The sequence below is a fragment of the Alligator sinensis genome, unplaced genomic scaffold (assembly GCF_000455745.1).
Source record: "Alligator sinensis unplaced genomic scaffold, ASM45574v1 scaffold210_2, whole genome shotgun sequence".
Lineage (NCBI taxonomy): Eukaryota > Metazoa > Chordata > Crocodylia > Alligatoridae > Alligator > Alligator sinensis.
Genome location: NW_005841946.1, coordinates 2,286,524 through 2,307,763, shown reverse-complemented (window position 1 = coordinate 2,307,763; position 21,240 = coordinate 2,286,524). Strand labels below are relative to the sequence as shown.

The 21,240-nt window shown below is 48.9% G+C and overlaps 1 protein-coding gene across 1 annotated transcript in view; it reads left to right on the top strand.

Annotated features, from left to right (window-relative positions):
* The window catches only part of IGDCC3 (immunoglobulin superfamily DCC subclass member 3), a 166,399-nt gene that overhangs the window by 79,388 nt on the left and 65,771 nt on the right, over positions 1-21,240 (top strand). Inside the window, exons 3-4 of the mRNA XM_025199553.1 lie at positions 15,487-15,631; positions 19,621-19,751. Coding sequence (XP_025055338.1) covers positions 15,487-15,631; positions 19,621-19,751 — 276 coding nt within the window. The remainder of the gene's footprint in view (positions 1-15,486; positions 15,632-19,620; positions 19,752-21,240) is intronic.

Genomic DNA, 21,240 nt, shown 5'->3' with positions numbered 1-21,240 from the left:
TCCCTTCAGTCTCAGGCCCCTGGACTCAATCTCTGGGCTGCTGGGGTGTCCTTGTACAGGGCAGCGCGACCTCTTCCATGCTCTTGCTCTGTAATGATGACAGATAACCTTGCTCTGAACTCTGTCCTCACAAACCCCATATGCAGCTCTCCAAAGCAAATGAAGAATTGTTTATAACATCAAATACTTCCCTTTCCTTCCAGCAGCAGAGCAGGAGGACCCCAGCTTTTGTTTCACAGACAGTTGCCTGAGGATACACTAAAGGCTGTCACGGGCCGGAGTGTAATTTCTTTCTGAGAAATTACTGCCATGCACCTGGCTGGGAGAGGGCCCTCCCCGTGATGCCTCTCTCTGCCGGGGACTTCTCCTCTGCCTCTCACCATGAGGAGGGAGCCAAAAGGGCTGTTGGGTAGTAGATTTTTCCCTGCCAAACATGTGAAATGGAAGATAAATAGGCCATTCAGGGTCATCTGTCATGCAGTCCTGTCTAGGAGGTAGTGTCAGGGTAAGCTGGGAGTAGGCAGGCAGTGGATAGGCATTCTTTCATTTAAATGAAGACTGTGTGGTCTAGTGCAGGGATGTCCAACATATGGCCCATGGGCCGGATCCAGCCCACAGAGGCCCGTGTGGCTGGCTAAAATTGGTGGCTGGGGAAGAGGGTGAGTGACTGAAACAGTGGCTCTGGTGACCACGGGGATCAATGCCACTGCCTGCAGGTTGTTTGGTCCACAGGAAGCATCTCAGTATGGGTCCAGCCTGTAGGAATCACTGTGGTCAGGATTTGGCCTACAGGGCCAAATGCATTTGACAGCTCTGGGTAGGGGAGAGAGCGCTGGCTGGTGATATGGGAGGTGCAGGTTCTATTCCTGGATCTACCATTGGCCTTGTTGATGTGAATGAAGCGAATCACTTCACCTCTCTCATCTTTCAAATGGGGATCATGATGCAGATTTCTTGTGTAATGTGCGGTGAGATCTCTGTCTGCAGAGCACTGGATGTTCTTTTGCACAGGGTGCATGTTTTGTTAATTTTCTGCCTAGAAGTCAGCATTGCATTGGGATGCCATGGGGCGGGGAGAACCCCCACTGGATCGCTAGAGGTGTGGATGCAGGAGCTTGCTTTCCTCTGCCCATTGGCAATTCCATAGCATATGCAGCATAAAATTGCCCTGTTTGGTGCGTGATCACTGCTTCTTTTCTTCTGTGGCCCATGGATCACCTCCCTCCAGACAAAGATCTCTCAAATTCACAGGAGAGTGCTCCTTCATCAAACTTTAATGATGTGGTAGTTATTTTCCAATAAGTGAACCATAATCAATACTATAAATCTACTAAACATGCCTTAAGACTGCCAGCATGGCCTGGATGCTTGCGTGTTTGCGAGTGAGACACAGAGGGAATGGGTATATTGAAGAGAAGCCCAGCAAGAGCTGAATTGTTGACCTGTCGGAGATGATGCATATGCCTATAAGTTACTATCAGGACTCAATACCTGGGGCTAAATTCTGCCCCCAGTTACATGGACAGCTCCATTATGTGACTCGCAGCTCGTTAGGAAGAGAAGCAGGGCCTTTCAGTGCTCCTGACTGCACTGGGAGCCTGGCAAGGAAGACCTGTCCTGAGGCAGGAGCACATGGAGCTGTTTCTTGGTCTCTATTACATTATTTCCAGGGACTTTTGCAGGGCACGTGCTGGTGAAAGGTCCCTGTGTCCTTCAGAAAGGCTCAGCCCAGGCTTTCCCTCCCTGGGCCAGCTGTGCTCTGTCTCTGTCCCAGCCCTCCTCACCACCTGGCTGGGTACAAGACTTGTATCCCCTGGGGCACTTGTAGTTAGCTCTTTCTCCCACTTTCTGTAGGGGCAGTCATCTGCTTGGCACCTTCCACGATCTGGCCCAGCTGGACTTAGCCAGGGGTTTACCAAGGCAGCGCAGTTACTGGAACTCGCCTCTTTTGTTGGACACTGGAGACATTTTGAACAGGACCCTTTGGAGCATTTCTGCGTAGAAGAGAGAAATGAAATATCCCCTCTGTGGTTTTGCACCCTCTGGGTGCTTTATGAAGTCTATAAAGTACCCAGGCCTCCAGTCACTAGCCTTGCACGTAGTAGTGCAGGCGGACGGACCCACATCACCCTGGGCACCAGGAATGGTCTAGCCACAGCCTCATGGAGCCAGCTCCGCTGCCTGTACACTGTGCTGCTCTCTGAAGGGTAGACCTTCCCTCCACTTCCATCAGCCTGACTCTCTTGAACCAACATCACAGCTTTATGTGGTCATACTGTGCTGCATCGGCTTCAGGGTTTTGTCTGTGCTGTATCTGATATCACAGCTTCTCAAAATCCATATACAAGAGATCACCTGCAGGCTTTTAAATCCCTCCTCTCCTGCTGGGGATTTTCCACCTTGCAGAGTCCTGTTGCATGCCCCTGAGCTTCTCTACATGCATTACTCTGGGAATGTCCAGTGTTAGTTTGGCCTCAGCCATGGTCATCTTAGTTTATTAGGGGTGTTCACCAGGATCTGGGGGAACGTCTGTTCACCAGAGCGCCCCAAGGGATGACAAAATCGAATGATCACAAACTCCTCTGCAACCGATTCAGGCTGGACATAAGGAAGAACTTCTTCACTGTCGAAGCCCCCAAGGTTTGGAATAGACTGCCACCGGAGGTGGTTCAAGCACCTACTTTGAACGCCTTCAAGACACTTGGATGCTTATCTTGCTGGGATCCTATGATCCCTGATGACTTCCTGCCCCTGGGGCGGGGGTCTGGACTCGATGATCCTCCGGGGTCCCTTCCAGCCTGAATGTCTATGAAATCTATAAAATGTAAAATGTTATCCAGACAATGCCAGTTTTGTAACATGTTCCTCCTGACTTAGGACCCCGTGGCACTTCCTGTGCTGCAGACCTCTGGGTACAGGTCCTGGTACTCCCTCAGCACCTTCTGGACTTCCCTGGAGGCAATATTAACTCCATCCCATGCTGGGCAGCATGGCTGCTTCCTGGGATGTGATGTCAGAGAATGAGGAAATGGACAAAAGATGAGCACGTCTATTGAAACCTGCAGACCGGCTGGGTGCCCCAGCCTCTGCCCCTCTGCACGGTAGGGGATTCCTGCAGGGGAACCCTAGAGAAAGAGCAAGAAGGAAACTCCCTGTGAGTTCCCTGTGCCCTGCATGGGAGAAACACATCCAGAAAAATGTGCGGCTTATTAGAACTGCAAGAAAGACACCCTGCAAGGACCTATCGCTCCCTGTCGACACACTGTGCATGGCTTTGTAAGCACGGTCTGGCTCTGAACCTGGTTGTGATGACCCCACAACCCTGGGTGGCTCTGGTTTTTGACCCAGAGAGCACCGGCAGGTGAAGGAGATTTGTGCTCCTGGTCACAGCCAAACTCATAGGTTACAGGGCTCAGGGCCTTCTTCTGTCCGTTCAAGCCACAAGGACTGAGGCTTGTGTGAGGGAGGAAGCTTTGTACCCCCTCATGGATGTGAAGATGCCCCTGTGCTGATGGGTGGTTCCCAGAGACCTTGGAGGAAGTCTAGTGACTGCATCAGGACTCCTGTGTCCTGCTGCCCCTGCAGAGCCAGTAGCTTCAGAGCTCAGCCTGGCCTGGCAGTGAGGAGGGGTGCAATCTGGGGGCCTGTTTTGGGCCCACGATAGTTTTACATGGTCATGTAACAAGCCAATAACTCTTTGCCTCAGATCAGGCAGTGCTAAGTGGTTTCTTTATTAAGTATCTGTTGCATATTTCTTCCCATAGACAGCGGCTCCATCACAAGATGGACTGTTAGAGTGCAGCACACTTGTGCTTTTCAACCTCAACCAGCAACTCCTTTCCAACTCCTCTCTTTAGGGGTTTACAATGGAGCTGGTTGTGTGTGTGTGTGTCCTCTCCAGGTTGAAACTAGGCATCGCTGCCTGAGAGCACCCCTGGATCTGATTTGAACTGTACTTAAGCTGGAATCATTTCATCCATCTTTGAAGGGAAAGAATCAGTTCTGGCATTTTTAGTGGTAGAGGACCACCAAGAAGAGACAGAGGAGCCTTGCTGGCACCACTATCATTTCTGGAGCTCTGTTCTACAGGTGTCCCTCTGAAACGCAGCCCCGCTGCCTCCAGTCTTGGAGGGCAGCAGCAAAGCTGTTGCAAACTGGAGACCATAAGGCTGTGGTGGGGTCAGTGGACCCTAAAACTGCCAGAAGAACCATGGTGCCTTGTGCTGTGTCTTAGAAGCTTTAGGCTTGTGTCTTCCTGTACTTGATGAGTCCGGTTAAAGTCAACCGGGCTGCTGTCATGGAGGGGTGAAGACATGTGAGTAGGAACTAGCAGGCTTGGCCCCTGTCCTTGTTGGAAAACACCCAACCATGGTTAGCAAGAGCAGCACCCAACAGGGCGCCTGTCCGTCCTTTCTGGGGTCTGCATTGTTCACCAGTGCTGATTTATGCTCAGCCAAAATGTCTCCCTGGGGTCTACCTCTCCCAAGTAATGCAGCACATTTTGTTTTCAGGCCTGGAACCCGGCACGGACAATGGAGATTTGGGATTTTAAACCCTTTAATCAGCCAGCGGTGGCAAAAAGGATTTTCTTCTGTAGTGGGAGAGGCGCTGCTGCTTTCTTAATATTTCCCTCCCTTTTTAAAGCAGAGAGAAAGGCAATTTTTCTTTCCCTTTAGAGACGAGCAAAGGCCCCAGCCTCTGATACTCCTAGAGAATTAAATAGATAAATGGGCGGCGCTGTTGTTCACGCTTCACTATGCACAAAGCAGCTTGCATTCAAAACAGGGCTCCATAGCCGTCCTGCAAGAGCCTCACACAATAGCATCATTAGACACGGAGAGTGAGCTTCCAGTCGGGGCGAGGCTGCGGCCCAGCTGTGAATAGCCACCGGGCCCTTGTGAGGTGGCCTTACTGCGGCTGCTGCTTTTTTTTAATGCATCGTTAAAAGAGAAGGAAAAAAAAAGTGAAGAGAAGATACAGTGTCTTTTCTTAAAGACTGGCTAAGCCATTCTCGTTAAGCTGGGGTCACCGAGAGGAGAGGCTCAACCCAATACAACTGGCTTCTTCCCTCGCCTCCCCATCCACCGCCCTTTTATGTCCAGCCCTTTATAGAGGCGGCTCCTCCATTCTCAGAGTGTGCAGGGGAGCAAATCAAGTGACCCCTTCCAAGATAAGGATTTCTCTTTTGCAGATAAAGCGGAGCGCGTGTTTGCGAAGCCTGAACCCGCCAGCTCCTTTGAAAGCAATCCCTGAGATGGGCTGTGGGAACCCCAGGCTCTTGCGGGGAGGCTGGGGCTGGGCAGGAGTGCCAGCACCTAACGAGCCTAACGGCCGCCGAGGATTGTTTCGGCGCCGCCTGTCAGCATGAGCTCCAAGCACTTGAGATATAGGTTTAATTGGCACTTTGTGCAATTGTGCCTTGCAAAAGTTCCCCGAGCGCAATTGGCTGGACTCATTCCAGAGCGTCCGGCCGCTGGATTGACTGCTTCCTCCACAATGCCGGGGCTTCCTCGCGCCCAGCACCAGTGGAGCGCAGGATGCCTGGTGGATGAGGCAGAAGTGATGCTGGAAAGTGGGGTCTCCTGGTCCTCAGCTGTGCAGGATTTCCCAGTTCTCCTCAGCAGGCCAATAAAAGACATTCACTCCACTCCCACCACCCTCCTGTCTTCTGGAGCCTCCATTGCTCCCGTCAACTCCAGTTAGACCTGCAAGGCCACAGCCAGGTCAGCACCAGCCTTGTAGGCTTGGGCTTGGGCAGATGGTGCCTGGTATCAGTGTCCGTGGCCCTTTTTACTGCTGCCATGGCATGGAGTGGACCATCCGCAGGTTGGCTCTTGGAGCGCAAGGAGGAGCTTGCGGAGGCTGCCGGGGCAGGGATACAACCCCCTCTTCAGTCGAGGGAAAAGGTTCCCCCTTCGGGCAGCCGCGGTTTTACATCAGCGCTCCAGACAGGACTACGCTTTAAGGGAATCTGCTTGCCACTGACTTATTGTGCGACACTGGGCAAGTCATTTAATCTCTCGCCTCTGGCATCTCGTCTGGACAAGGGGCACAGTGTTAACGGCCATCCCTTGTAAAGGAGCTTGAGAACCAATGAAGAGTTGTGGACGGGGCAGATCTGGGGGGCTGCACGGGTGCACTCGCACCCACCTCTGATTCCTGCTCCAGCCAAAGTGTAAAACCAACTCCCCGGGAGAGGCGGCAACCTGTCTAGTCAGGCAGTGCCGAGGGAGACAATTGACTTCATGGCTCATTACAGTCTACCTGATCCCTTCTCAACTCTGCATTCCACAGGTGTTAGCGACCCTCTCTTCTCTTTTAATGGGCTTGAGGGTCCACCAAATCAAGCCATCCCTTGTTCTGCAGTTCTGCTGCCTGTTAGCTGTTCCCGGTAACGAAGCTCCTATTCTGCAGCCCCGCAGATTGTTTTTAACTCATTGCAATGAAGTCATATTTGTTTTTGCTTCAATCTTCAACTGAATAATACAGCCAGAGGGCCCCTAGCTTCTAGTACAGCTTCTAGTTCATTTCTAACTGGAGAAAAATGCGTTATTTTATACATGATGGTGCATCTGATCACCTGCACTCCCCTTTTCCAAATTCTAGATCCGCCCAGGGCTGTGGATAAGCACTATGTATTGGGAGTTTTCTCCTTGTTTTTAAGCTCATGGTTGCCCTGCGATTATACCGCTTCTGGAGCAGTTCTGCTGCATACTTTCACTTCCGGACAAGTCTTCACTTGAGGTGAGAGTAGATGGAGATTTTGGGAAGCAGCATGAAAGCAGCTTCCCTTTTGGGGCATCGTTTTGCAGACAGTTGGACTCCAAGGGTGGCTAGCAGTGCTCAGCCACCCTTGGAGTCCAACTCAGCAGCTTATTCTTCAGGCAGTTCTGGAAAGCAATAGCATTGTTGCATTGTATTATAAGGAACTCAGAGGGTTTTTCCCATCTGAAGTCATTTAAAAACAAAGAAAAACTCATTACAGCACAACCTGGGCTTCCTCAATAGTCTCTAAACACTGCAATTTGTACTGTACAGTTAGACTAGTTTCTCCCGTCCCTCACCCCCACACCTGTGTCTACCCTTGATAATAATGTTTGTATTTTAATGACTACAACAGGCCTGGGATTTGCTTTGACAAACCGAGTTAATGTTTTGTTTATTTCTTTTTCTTTTTTTTTTCTTTTTTACATCAAATCTAGGTCAATCTCCTGCTTAGCACTAATGCTCTGCTGAACAAAAAAGGATTAGCCTCTAATGGTTTCAATTTAGTTTTTCATGGAGTAAAGAAAAATTCATTCGATACCTATTTTCATTTTTATTACATCAGACTTTCTGTGGCATCTGTTCATCAGGAGAGTGTATTTGCTTTTCGATTAGGAGAGTCCCAGCAAACTTGTTTGCCATAATAAATCCTCTGTGAATATGGATGAGGTCAAGATCTACTTCTTACCTGTGGGATGCTGCCGGCTTAGTGCAGAGCTGTGTCTTCAGGACTTTCCCCTGAGACCCCTGCAGCAGGAGAGGTTTGAGTGCAGGAAGACTCTACATGTACTGTCTGCTTCATCACAATCCCACACCCACCTTGTAGCCAGGGAGCCAGTGTGGAAAGTGGGAATCAAGGTCACCCTGGGCTTAGGAAGCAGTTGCAAAGAGTGGTTCCTCTGGTTAAAACTGCAGGGGGTCAGGGTGTTAAGTTAGGAGGAGGATCCCCTTCTCTCACCCCTGGGGATGTCAGCGCCAGAGCCATTTTGGAAGAGAAGTGCTACTTTCCAGAACCGCCAGCACCACACTTTGGTTTCTGGGACTAATTTGGTGTTTTAGCCCTGCCTTTTGCACAGGCCGTGAGATTAGCTGAGGTTAGCTTGGGCACCACTCTTCCCTGGGACCGTGTCTGTGTGGGGATCTCAGTGCCTGGTAAGCAAGGATGTGAATTTATGGCAGACCAGTGCTCAACATTGATTTGTGAGCTATCTTGCCACAGAGACACCGAGGAAAGTTAATCTGAAGTAACTTCACTCTGGATGTGGAATAAGTCCAATTGAGAGGACCGTGTCTTTAATTCTGAACGAATGTGTCTACACAGCAGTTTGATGGTGGTGTAGCTAACCTGCTTTAAATCCCCCTAGTGAATGTGGGTTGACTTTCCTGTGTGTCCCTGTGTAGACAAGACCATGCTGACAATAAGTGTACCCATGCAGGGAGATACTGTGGGGTAGTTAGTGTGCTGTCAATTCATACCCAGACCTTCTACACGGTCTCCTTGGTGTAGACAAGCTGTCAGTGCAATCCTGCTCACAGAGAGAGAAAATCCCATCCTGCACCAGCCCACTCCTCCTTATAACTCTCTCTGTGCTGGCTGGACCACACAAATCACAGACCAAAAGTGGCATTCAGTGGGCACATCTACACATTCATTAACGCACCTTAGTTACTGCGGATTTAAGTTAGTACTTGCCTAATGAAGTATTAACTAAGTGCATGTGCGGGCCGGGAGCGGTCCCAGGTTCTCGGGGGCTTTCGCGGCGGGCTGTGGCCAGCAGCCCTGGCATGCGGGTCGGGGAATGCAGGCCGGCGGGCTAGAATTAGGCACGGACGCTTAACAGTTGATATAAGATTATTTTACTTACACCGAAGATGGTCGCGGTTCAGGCAGGAAAACTTGCTTCAGTTGCAGTTACAGACAGAAAAGAAGAGAGGCGGACTAGAGTTCCTTCCACGCGAACCTTTTAGCCCAATCCAGTTGGAGGCTCTAAACCCGCGAGCCCATCGCGCCAACCGAAGAAAACAACTCGAAGCAGAGAGCTCTAGATACACTCACACGAAGTTTGCTAGGCTCCGTGGAACTTACGCGCCGGGAAGGGGTTCGTCGAGGGATCGTTCGGCGACGGGGAGAGGCCAGAGGTTGATCAGACCCCTGTAGCCTTCTTAAGGTACGCGCTGGGTTCGATAGGCTCCACAGCGCTTAGAGATCTTCACAAGATGTGAATCCCTCCTCCTCCTCCAGATGGTTATGGAGTCCTCCCTTGCGGGGTTCTCCTCGGAGTTCTCCTTTTCCTCCAACTTGGGCGGAAACCGCTCAAGCCTCTTATATGGCTAGCAAGCCAATCCCTAGCCGCCATGGGGGTGGCGGGAAATAATTTAGCAGTGCCGAAGCGCACACACATCAAATCACACCCTTGGGTTGTGACAGTGCGCAGTAATCCCAGTTACTGCACAGTACTGCCGGCACATGGTTATTTTATGACACTTACTGCGCATTAGCCTAACAGCACTGATCAGTAGCCTACTAGCACAGTTTTTGACATCCATGCTACTGTGCAGTAGGTGCAAAGTGGCTAGTATTCACTTTGGATTCGGCCGATTTGGGGGATAGTGATTTGATTTGGTGATTCAAATCACTGTACCAAATCGATGGGGCCAAATCTGATTCGGAGATTCGGCTGCTGACAAATCAGCCAAATCTCCAAATCACACAGGCCCCATCCCCCGCCTGCTCTCAATGGCTGCCCTGCCTGGGCCCAGTTCCCAGCTTTTTGAAAAAAAAAAGCCCTGACTCGCCAGCTCCTGCCTGGCGGCATGGTGGGGGGAATCCCCACTGCCCCATGCCATGTGGGGGGCTCTGTCACAAGCCCCCTGAGCCCTGCCTGCTCATTCAGCCCCCCCCATGGCTGCCCCGTCCACCCCAGCTCCCAGCCCTTTGGAAAAAAACAAAAAAGCCCCAACTCACCAGATACTTCCCAGCAGGGGACAATCCCCACTGCCCCGTGCTGCAGCAGCCGGTGAGTCTTGGGGTTTTTTTTGTTTTGTTTTTTGTTTATTCTTAAAGGGCCGGAGCTGGGGCAGGCAGGGCAGCCATGGCAGGGCTGGGAGAGTGGGCAGGGGTCATGGGAGCTTGTGGCAGAGCCCTCTATGCAGTGGGGGGCAGTGGGAATTGCCCCCCCCACCGCGGCAGCAGATGGGGCCTGGCAGGGGTCCCACCATGGTCCCCTCCCCGCTTCTCCAGCTCTCCCTCCCCTGCCCCCTACTTACCAGCTCCGAGTTCAGCTCCAGCTCCCTGCTGCAGTGGGCAGGGACTGCCTGAATCATCAAAGCTCTCTGAATCTTTTCTGAATCAATTCAGAGAGCTTCAAATCAATTTGGACCTTTTAATTGGTCCCCTGATTTGACTCGGATTCGGCGATTCGGCCACTGGATCGGGCCAAATCTCCTCCAAATCGAATAGGCACCTGAAGCTTCACACAGCCCTACTGTGCAGTGTTATTAGACTAAAGCACAGTAAACATCTCATGTAGATGCATCCAGTTGGGGGAATCACTGGGGCCTAGTGTCTGGTAGCAGCCCTGAGACCTTTCGCATCATGGCCATGTTCTGGAGAGAGAGACACCACCTCAGGTTTTAGACCTGACTCTGCCTGTGGTGGTTTATTTCCCTGGGAAGGGAGGACTCCACATCCGTCTATGTGTGCTGTGTTGGGACATGGGTGCGCAGTAGGCTGGACTGGGATGTTCCAGTGCACTACAGTCTTAATGTGGATGCTCCTCACCGAACGCTGCCTTTCATACCACACAGGGAACTGAGCCATAGGAGACCTTAGCGGGAAATAAACCCATGCACACATATTCTCAGTGCAGATTAACGAAACCAGGCAGCAAGTCCCATTCATCCACTCTTCCTCCAATGGTTGTCCTGGGGATGCTGGACAGACAGATGGAGTTAGACAACACAGATCCATTAGACAGGTTTTCCCTGCGTGGGGAGATTAAGAGCCCAAGCAAATATTCTGGTTGCACACATTTATTTTAAAAAAATAATTACGTACATTTGCATACAAATTAGATGCTTCCCTCAGGCTCCTGGCAAAAGGCCAGTGCCACCATTGGTGCTGTGAAGTTTGGGCAGCCCTGTTCCCAGTGTATGTTTAAGCAATTAAGCCCCTCTGATAATGAAAGCCTGGGTGGTTCCCGGTAAAAGAGAAAAGAAAGCTAGAGCTCAAGTGTCTGAGGTAGGTACAGGCAGGTGGGAAGCATGGAGCATCCTATGGGTAGCAACAGAGATTTTCTTCCCTTGATTGGTGGCCATCAAGACATCAGTTTTCCAGCTCTCTCCCCTTTGTGATTTATTTCCAGGTAGGAAGCCATGTTCCAGCGATTCTTCACAGTTAACTCAGCTGCTAGTTAGACAAGCTCCAGTGAAACCTTTGTCTTTTTAATGGTAAACAAAGTTGCAAACCTGCTTTAAAAAAATCACATTTTGCAGATCAACACATTAATTTTTAATGCAGCTTTGGGACACCAGCTGTCTTGGCAAGGGTCACGGTGTTTCCTAGGCATTTAACATAAAACCGTGCTTCAAAGCCACGTTATAGGGTCGTTGAAGAGTAATATTTTACTTAACATCCTGCTAACTGAATAATTTATAGCTTCTCATGTTTTATTCACAGGAAATATTAATACTAGTGTCTTTAAGAGTAGAGGTTATCACTGCAATTTTAACTTTAAGAGATGATATTAATGAAATAAAGAAATGAGCATGCATTTTTCTACCCACAGCTGTTTTCATTCACACTTTGCTCTCCACAGTCATCCCTACAGCATGGAAGAATTTCCCATTCACAAGGAAACTTGGCCCAGGCATTTGGATTTGGGAGTATTTTGCTGTATTATTTAACTTTGTGCAGTTCCTGATAGCTCATGGTTCCCCAGTGGCTAGTCCAGGGGTATTAATTATACAGTGCTCGTACCTTAGTGCCTGGTGCCCAGCTATCAGGTTTTGGGTATTCACATCAGATTTAGGGTACTCTTCTTTTGGTGGCTGGTGGCCTATCAGGATTGTAAAGCTTTTTGAGGTAGTGGGCTGTCTTCTTACTAAGTATCTGTATAGCATGTGTTCCTGATCCCCAATTCAACTCTTCCGTCATACAACTAATACGAAAAATGAAGTCCTAGATCATCGGAAAGTCGGGCTGGAAGGGACCTCCTGAGGTCATCTATTCCAGCCCCCTGCTCAAGGCAGGATCATCTCTGACTAAACCACCCCAGCCAAAGTGTCTGTCCAACCTGCTCTTGAACGTTTCCAGATCCTACCACCTCTCTGGGCAGGCTGTTGCAGCGCTTCACCACCCTCAGTCAGAAAGCTCCTCCTAATCTCCAACCTCAGTTTTCTCTGCTGCAGCCTGGGTATCTTGGTTTCTTATAGCCTCAGAGCCTGATTTTGCACTCAGTCCCTAATTTAGGGAAATGTCAGTCATTTGAACAATATGAAAATATCAAAGAAAGGCACCAACTTTTCCGGGCATGGCTGAAGGATGGTTTTACTGTCCCTCACTTGGGCTGACCCCTAGGGAGGGGACGTTAACCGGAGCAAAGCCAGGGAGCCCTCTGAGTGTCTAGCAGGACTTTGGATTGGGTGGACCTCAGTCCCAAGGAGTCCTAAATGGCACATCCTGCACCAGACAGGATTCCCCTGAGAGAAGGTACTTGTCTCTGGGTTATTGCTAGGACAAGACCCCTTTAATCAGGGAATTTGCTGAAGCAAGGCATCCCCAGGCCACCCCCCCATTATACCTCACCCCCACTTTGGAGGCGGCACTGCCTGGACATAGCCCTGATGGCTCTTGATTTCCATGGGGCTTGGAGCTAGGCCCTTTCCTGGCATTCTTCTCCAGGCTGGTGGGTTTTCCAGTGATCCCTCCATTCCCATTTGCTGTAGCCATCGGGTGCCCTGCCCTTGCTCATAGGAGGAGCAAACCAGTTTCCACCTTCCAAATCAGAGAAGTTGTGTCATTTCTATAGAGAAGGTCGTTTGCCTGCTGCCCTCTCTGTAGGGGAAGCAGAGCACATGGCACTGCTGTTGGAGGCCAAGCTCCCAGCCCGGCGGGTTTCACGTTACACGTAGGCCGGCTGTAATCAGGGTGTACAAGCCACACGGTGAGCTGCTGGGCGCGGGGAACGGTGGCTCGGGTGTTCCAGCTATCTCTCAAAGGCCATCTGGCACATGAAATCCACTCGCACTTGAAGCAAAATGGTTATTAATGAAATGCTTAGTGCCAGAGAGCAAGATCTAAGCTCAACCTTCCCCACCCTTCGCCGGGGCTTTGCTCCTCGGTGTCATGCAATCATCTGAACAAACGCGTGACGAGAAAGTCGAGGCTGCTGATAGGGAGTGGGTTAATGCAGCCCATATTTAATGCATGAATGCTAATAGCAGGCTCCCAGCTGCCTGAGTCCAGCTGGAATCTGCAATGAGTGATGAAGCCACCCTGACGTCTCCCTAGCTTGTTTTCTAGCCGAGGCACCTTTTTTACCCCATGCCACCTGCAAAAGGAGGCAAGAAGTTGTTTTGAGGAGGGAGAGAAGTCTTTTTTAGGGCTGGGAAGGCAGAATTAGAGGGCAGAAGGGTGGTTCTTGAATCTCATCTTGTCTGGTAAGTTGAGGGATTTTCCTGTGTGTGTGGTACTGAAAATGAATCATGAGCTAAATAAGTGCTGGGCTGTTTATTAGCCCGGGATATGGTTATTGTGGAGTCAACAGGCAGCACCTTCCAATTAATTAATAGTAATAATTACTGTATTATTTATGTCTCACTAACAGCATGCCAGGCACTTTGCACACAATGATTATTGCTATTACTGCACGCTGAATCGGGATGGTTTTTCTTCTCCTTCCCTGGATGCTTTGCAATTTGTCCTTTCCTGCCAGCTGGCTGGAATGAGAAGCCAAGGCAGCCATGTGTATTGTGGCCATGTGGGGGCTAACCCGGAGAGGTCCTGAGTGCTTTCTGGTAACATCAGGCTTGCCGGATGCTCAGGGGCAGGTCGGAGGTGTGCAGTGTCCCTCAGAAGTGGGGTCGGTGGTGATTCAGTTCTACAAGGAGCAGAAATGAGCAGTGCAGGAAGATGCAGGGTGTTTGGTTATGGAGAGGTGATGTGGAAGTGGGAGATGATGGTTCTCACTTCTTACTTTACACTTCAGTGGCACTGGAGGTGACGTGGGCCTTGTCCACAGCAGTGACCACAAGACAGAAACCCACTACTGTTTGTTAAACTTGCTCTCTGCAGCAGTGTCCCTGGTTCCCTGTAATGCTAACACTGGATTCCTTGATGTGCACATGCCCTCTCTCACCATGTCCTGGTCTTCTCTCCATTCCTGTGGAGCATGGTAACATCTTATGAATGAATCTACGTTGGATCCTTTCCTGGATGACCACAACATGCTACAAGATACAGTGTTGTGGCAGGAGCTTGGGATGCTCAGTAGAAGTGTTCACCCATTAGCTTGCTTAAAGGGCCCCTCAGAAGCAGCGTTCCCTTTATATGCAATTTTTGCTTGGCAGGCAGGCAGGAAGGCCTGACAAAGCTCAGGCTTAATGGCATCAGCTTTATGGTCTGGTGATTGAAATGACAGGGGCGCTGGGTCTTGCAGTGCTAGCACCATCAGGGAAGACCTGTTGCTGGTGTTTTGACTGTGCCGTTGCAGTGTCCTGGGGGCTTCTCTGGACTCCCAGCCAGGACTCCCTGGAGTGAATGCTGTGTGAATTCTTGTCTGATTGATGCAACTCACTGTTCTGCACTTCCTTGGTCTCAGTCAGGTCTACTCAAGGCAAAATTTGGCTTGTTATGTATTTGCGTTCATTAGGTTGCCGGGTGTCTGCAATAGGTTTGTTAGTTGTACAGTACTGAATGGGGGGCTTCTGCTGCTATTGGGGCATGGGGCAAATAGGCACAAAAACTAGCACTGGGAGTTGAGGATGGATCACTAGCAATGTTGGGACATGTTTCTATCATTTCAAGTCTTAATTTACTGTTGTTGTAATCGGTCCTTTTGTGGTGCTGGAAAGCAGGAACTGGAAATGAGCTGAGGCTGCCTGCAATGTGTGTCAAGCAGAGGTTCAGAATTGACTGCCAGGAAAGGTTCTCCCAGCTTGTTCTGTAAGCCTTTCCAATGCAGAAATGACAACCAAGTTAATGCCATAGTGAAGCCATACACACAACAAGGATGGCTGTGGGTGGTGGGCTTGAAAGGTCCTCGCAGCAGTGGAATAAAAAGAGCCTAGGAAGAAGATGCTCATTTTCTACTATTAGGCCTGATCCAAAACCCACTGAAATCAATAGTATAGACTGTCAGTGAATGCTACTGCAGCGTTGCAGCATCCTTCTTGATGCTGTGATAACAGAGGCACTTGCAAGCTTCATTGCTTAGTGGAGATGTTTCTCCTTTCAGTTTAAGTAAGATTTAGGCACACGAATGCACAGCTTCTAAGCACTACTGCTTCTTTATCCCAAGGGATCGGGTACATATTCAGGTGGGATCAAGCAAGCTCCAGCTGTATTTTTGGCAACTTCATTGCATCACCCAACCTAATTCTTGACTGCTGGGAGCTGAAGTCATTGATAGCTCTGCCAGCCAAGGTCACTGCAACCTTTGTTGGCAGTGCTGTTTCTTAGTCTGGATCTCACCTGCCCCTGTTTTTTCCCTTCTCTTCCAGCTATGTCTGACTTCCACATTCACCCACAGAATGCAGTTGTGGAAGAAGGAGGTATTGCACGGTTCCAGTGTCAGATCCATGGGTTACCAGAGCCTGTAATCTTGTGGCAAAAGAATCGTGTCCCCATCAGTACAGATAACAAAAGGTAAGAGGCACACAGATGACTTACCACGCGCAGTTTCTCTCTGCACCCACAAGCATGTTGGAAACAGGTCACAGCATCATAGAAAATGAGGGTTGGAAGGGACCTCAGGAGGTCACATCTAGTCCAGCCCCCTGCTCAAAGCAGGACCAGCCCCAACTAGATCATCCCAGCCGGGTCTTGGTTGAGCTGGTTCTTAAAAATCTCCACGGATGGAGATTCCACCACGTCTCTGGATAACCTGTTCCAGGTCAGCCAAATTCAGTCTTGCAAGCCCAGTGAGATGGAAAGGTCTCTCTGCTGCCTGGCTCCATGGGAGTCACTGTCCTTCTGTCATGAAAAGACAGCTGTAATATATCTTACAGACTCCATAGGATCCTTTAGGCTTAGAGATGTGCTAAATTAATGCATCCCTGGGCCACGCTGTTTCTGCCTCTTCCCAGCTGACACCGCTCATTCTGCAGGGCTCTCTGGTAGAGGAGAGATTCAATGCAACCCTCACTGCAGGTTGATTTTCCTGTGCTAGGAGCCCTCCATCAGGTTCTGTGCAGGACCTGACTGATCAGCCCACACTGCATGTCCCGTCCCATCTTTGCTTTGACTCAAGTGGTGTGAATTTCCCTTTTGCTGCTGAGCCAAAGTCAAAGGGACAAGTTATATGAGCAGCAGCCTGGTGCTAGGAGGCCCTTTGAGGAGTTCAACTCTGACCTCATCAGAAGTCTCTGAGCTGCCTTGTGATACGGTGCCTTGTCAATAATGAGATGAACAGAGGGATCCTCCTCCTAAAACCTATTTAGCTCCTTTCCTATTCAACCAGCCTTTAAAAAAAAACAACCAAACTCATTTCCCCTCCTCCCTTATTACCCTGAAATACCCCCTCCTTACTTCTTTGTTTGACAGGTCCCTCCCTTTGCTTAGGAAACAGTTTGATCTTCCAAGAGTTGGCAGAAAATGAGGGGGCAGGTGGGAGGGCACGTAACAGGAAAGGAATGACATGCTATCTGCAGCCCATGCTCGTCACGGCTGCCTCTGATCAGCCCCTAAACAAGATTTCCTGGAGAGCGCGGATCTTAGCACACCTTCGTCACAACTCGCTGTCTGCTTAGGAGGAAGAGATGCAATGAGGAATCAGAAAAGATTTTTTTCTCTGAAGGCCCCTGGTCTCAAAATGTCATTTCAGTGCCAGAAGGAAGCTTGGTGCTTGAGAGGCTAAAACAAGACGCAGAAGAACTGAAACAATGGTCGACCTTTTCAGCTGCTCCATGAACTTACATTAGAAGCACCCAAGAGACCAACTGAGGAATAAAACTGCAGCCATCAGATTTTGCTTTTCCTTGTATTATCAAATCTTTTTTCTTAGGCAACTACAGGCTTGGCTCGTGTTGAGTATTACACAAGGAGCTACGTAGAGGTCCTGGCTAGCCAGCAGCATGGCCCAGTGGGACTCTGTGGTATAGATAAATACCAGTTAGGGTGAGTAAAGGCTGCAGACCTGAGCCTTGAAAGTGCATTCATTAAAATGAAGCTGTTGAAACTGGAACAAGTCATAGGATCATAGGAAAGTAGGGCTGGAAGGGACGTCACGAAGTCATGTAGTCCAGCCCCTTGCTCAGGACAGGATCATCCCTGACTAAACCACTCCAGCCAAGTGTCTGTCTAACCTGCTCTTGAAAATTTCCAAGGATGGAGATTTCACAACCTCTCTGGGTAGCCTGTTCCAATGCTGAACCACCCTCTGAGTGAGAAAATATTTCCTAATCTCCAATTTAAATTTCCACTGCTGCAGTTTGAGGCCACTGTTCCTACTCCTGCCCCCTGCAGCCACGAAGGATAGTCTATCTCCAGCTATGGGAATTACAGGAGGAGAGCTGCATGCACCTTTGCTCCAGAGATGCCAAAGATTGGAGTGGCAAAGATTGCTGCAGGCTAGGGTCAAAGTGTATGCCCAGTGTTGGGGGCTTGGGGATGTGCCCATGTGTACGGTAAGGAGTTGAACAAGACCACCGCCCCTCCTTACAACTGAGGCTGAAAAGGAACAGCCGCAGAATCCAGTCCTGTGATCATCCAGCATGTTTTCCACTGCTTGCCCTTTGCTCCTCCTTGGATAAGGGAGAACTATCTCCTGGCAAGAAGTTAGATTAGGTTCCTCCTACCTGTCCTGAGCATCTGGAGTCTGAACAGATTCTGCTTCCTGTGGGAATAGAGAAGGTTTCTATCATGAGCTCTGTAGATTAATCTCTGACACCCAAGAGACTGGGTGAAGAGAGCTGCTTCCTCTGTAACTGAATTGGATTTCTACATTAATCATGGTTGGTGCATTTCTGTGTATAAATTGTTTATAAATGTGTATGCTGAGTCTTACGTTTTGAGGCTTTGAAGACAGAATAATAGCTTTGGAATTGAATCTTCTAATGCTGTGGGCAGATTGTTAACAAAAATGAAGGCTTCTGGTGGTATAATTCATCCAAAACAAAGAACATTTTAAAGTCCCGGGGAGATTGCAATCAACTTCAGTACATATAAAACTGATTGCTCTCACACTGTCTGAGATACTCAGCCAGGCTTTCAGAACCCGGCATAGAGAGCAGGTTACAGATACTTAACCATATGCTGATCTAGAAAAAGATATTCTCCAGCTTCCAGATGGAACCAAATTATTAACTCATCAGAGTGTAATGACCTACTGCCAGCCAATTTAAAGATATGGCTGTAAAAAATAAGATGCTAAGCAACCTATCATAATACAGTATATATATATTATTAAAGCCCATTCACTTAAAGTTCTAGAGATGACTGAAAATGCCAGAAATTTCAAACCTCTTCCTAAATACTCTACCATTAACCTATTTTAACACTGGTAAAATAAGAACAAATGGCAACAAAAAAGTGTGCTAATGACCTCTGGCATTGGGAGATGGTGTGAGGTTCACACAGACCCAACTCCATAAAGATCTAATAAGACTGAAAAAGCATTATTGGCAGGGCCCAGGGGAGGCGATACCGCTACAGTTTGCCAGTAAACGTTGCCAACAGTACAGTGCATTCCAGACTGAGTCCAGCACAGATAATTAATCTCTGGTGAGATAATGTTTTGTACCTCCATGAAGCCAATCAGTGCCATCAGGCAGCACATATTAGCGGCAGACTCCTATTGAGGTTCATTTGTGTGGACAGTTGCAGGCTTCTTTTGTCCTTCGAGCAATAAAGTCTGGAATTTCTCATGTGTTCTGTTGTCCAACTCTAGTAACTTGAAAAATAATATTAACAAAGGCTAGGAAAGGATCCCAGGTGCAGACAGGGCAGTGTTCAGTGTGGAAAAAAGTCCTCAACTGTTTTCTCCCTGGGGTGGTTCCATCTCTGAGATGTTTTCTTCTGCAGTTGACTTGTCTTGTCCCACATGTCCAGCCAAATGCACTGCTGAGGCTGCCACAAAGTCCTGCTCTGTTACCTTTGACACATAACATCCCCTGGAACATTGGCTCTTTGAAGAGAAACTCCTGCTAAAGGGACATTTCCATGGAGAAAATCTTAGTATCTTATATGTCAGGTATCCAGGTTGTAGCCGTATTGGTCTAGAGGAAAAGGTAATCAGGACTTGTAGTACAGATGATATCTTTTATTAGAGTAGAAAGGTTTTTGCAATTAAAGAAACTTTTTTGCAAAAATCTTGTTGGTCTAATAAAAGATACCATCTCTACTATGAGTCCTGATTGCCTAGTATCTTATATAAAACTCTAACTGTGGGGTTTGACTGCTGTCAAAGGCGCATTGGAAAGTCAAAGATCCTGTCTCTGAAAGAAACGGTCTTTGTGTTACTAGACCTGAGATCCTTGAGTTGGGGTGAGCTTGGCTTGGGTGGCACCTTTGTGTACTCCCAGACACAGGGGTGCTGGGAATCCGTACTGTCAGAAGCCCGAAGTCACCCTGGATATACAACTCTGCTGTCCAGCCATGTTCATTTAGCAAATGCTTTGCTTTTTTGTGCCCTTTAGGTACACGCTGCTTCCAAAGGGAGTCCTGCAGATCACTGGGCTGAGAGCTGAAGACAGTGGGATTTTTCACTGTGTTGCTACAAATATTGCGAATGTGAAATTCAGCCGGGAAGCCAGACTCACCGTGTCAGGTTTGTAGGAGCCAGCCTGGTCTAGAAGTTCTTTTCCCCATTCCCCTTCTCCCCTCTGTTTTGGGCTGGGACAGCTTAGCATAGTGGTTCTCAACCTTTTTAGACTCAAAGCACCCCTCAGTAGATTTGAGGCACTAGCACCTCAATAGACTCAAGCCCCCACCTTTGAAATTTCCAGCTCTCAGTTTTCACTGTTTTTTTTAACTACAGAAAAATACCAGAACAATTCTTCTGTTGCAAAGAACTCAGAAAGACCACAACAGGGCAGTTTTTAACACTATGGATTCCTATTTGAAATCTCTTGGTTTTTCCTGTGAATCATGTCTGCGAACCTAACAGTGCTACATAGCACCCTTGAAAAGATCTCAGGCACCTCTGGGTGCCATAGCACCCTGGTTGAGAATCACTGGTTTAACAGATCATTACTGAGGTTCCTGTCAACGGGCTTTCTTCTGCCTAAGAATACTGCATTCATTCTTCCTGAGTATTATTAGTTGCTGCCAGAATGGTCCATTTGATTGCAAATAAATCTGTCTCTTTGCCTTTAAATTAGTGCTGGTTGCTGCGTGGGGAGGGAGCAAGGTGGGAACATGAGTTACGGCAGCTTTACATTAAATAAATCCCTTTTGAAACGTGAAAGATTCATCATCTCCTTATAAGCTCTGTCCACTCCTGAAGTAATTGTAACATGCAGCATGATCAATTATTTATCCAGGAGGAGAAATATATTCTGTGTGCTGTTAGCACTGCATTACAGCCCAAGGAGCAGTGGCGCTTCCAAAAGAAAAAGCACAGGGAAAATCCTCCAGAAGAATAAGCTGTTTTAAAAAAAACCCGTTGGCTTTAACCCCCTGATTGAAACTGATGGGAAATTTTGCCATTGGCTTCAGTTGTTCACTCCTGACCGTACCAAATATTATAGGGGGAAAAGCGGACACGCCGGAGGGCAGGGAACAACTACAGGCAGACCTGGACAGGTTGGACAAGTGGGCAGAAAACAACAGAATGCAATTCAACAAGGAGAAATGCAAAGTGCTGCACCTAGGGAGGAAAAATGTCCAGCACATGTACTGCCTAGGAAATGACCTGCCTGGAGGCACGAAATTGGAAAGTGACCTTGGAGTCCTAGTGGACTCCAAGATGAACATGAGTCAGCAGTGTGACGAAGCCATCAGAAAAGCCAATGGCACTTTATCGTGCATCAGCAGATGCATGACGAATAGGTCCAAGGAGGTGATACTTCCCCTCTATCGGGCGCTGGTCAGACCGCAGTTGGAATACTGCATGCAATTCTGGGCGCCGCACTTCAAGAGGGATGTGGATAACCTGGAGAGGGTCCAGAGAAGGGCCACTCGTATGGTTAAGGGCTCGCAGGCCAAGCCCTGTGAGGAGAGACTGGGGCACCTGGACCTCTTCAGCCTCCGCAAGAGAAGGCTGAGAGGCGACCTTGTGGCTGGCTATAAGTTTATCAAGGGGGGGCAGAAACGGA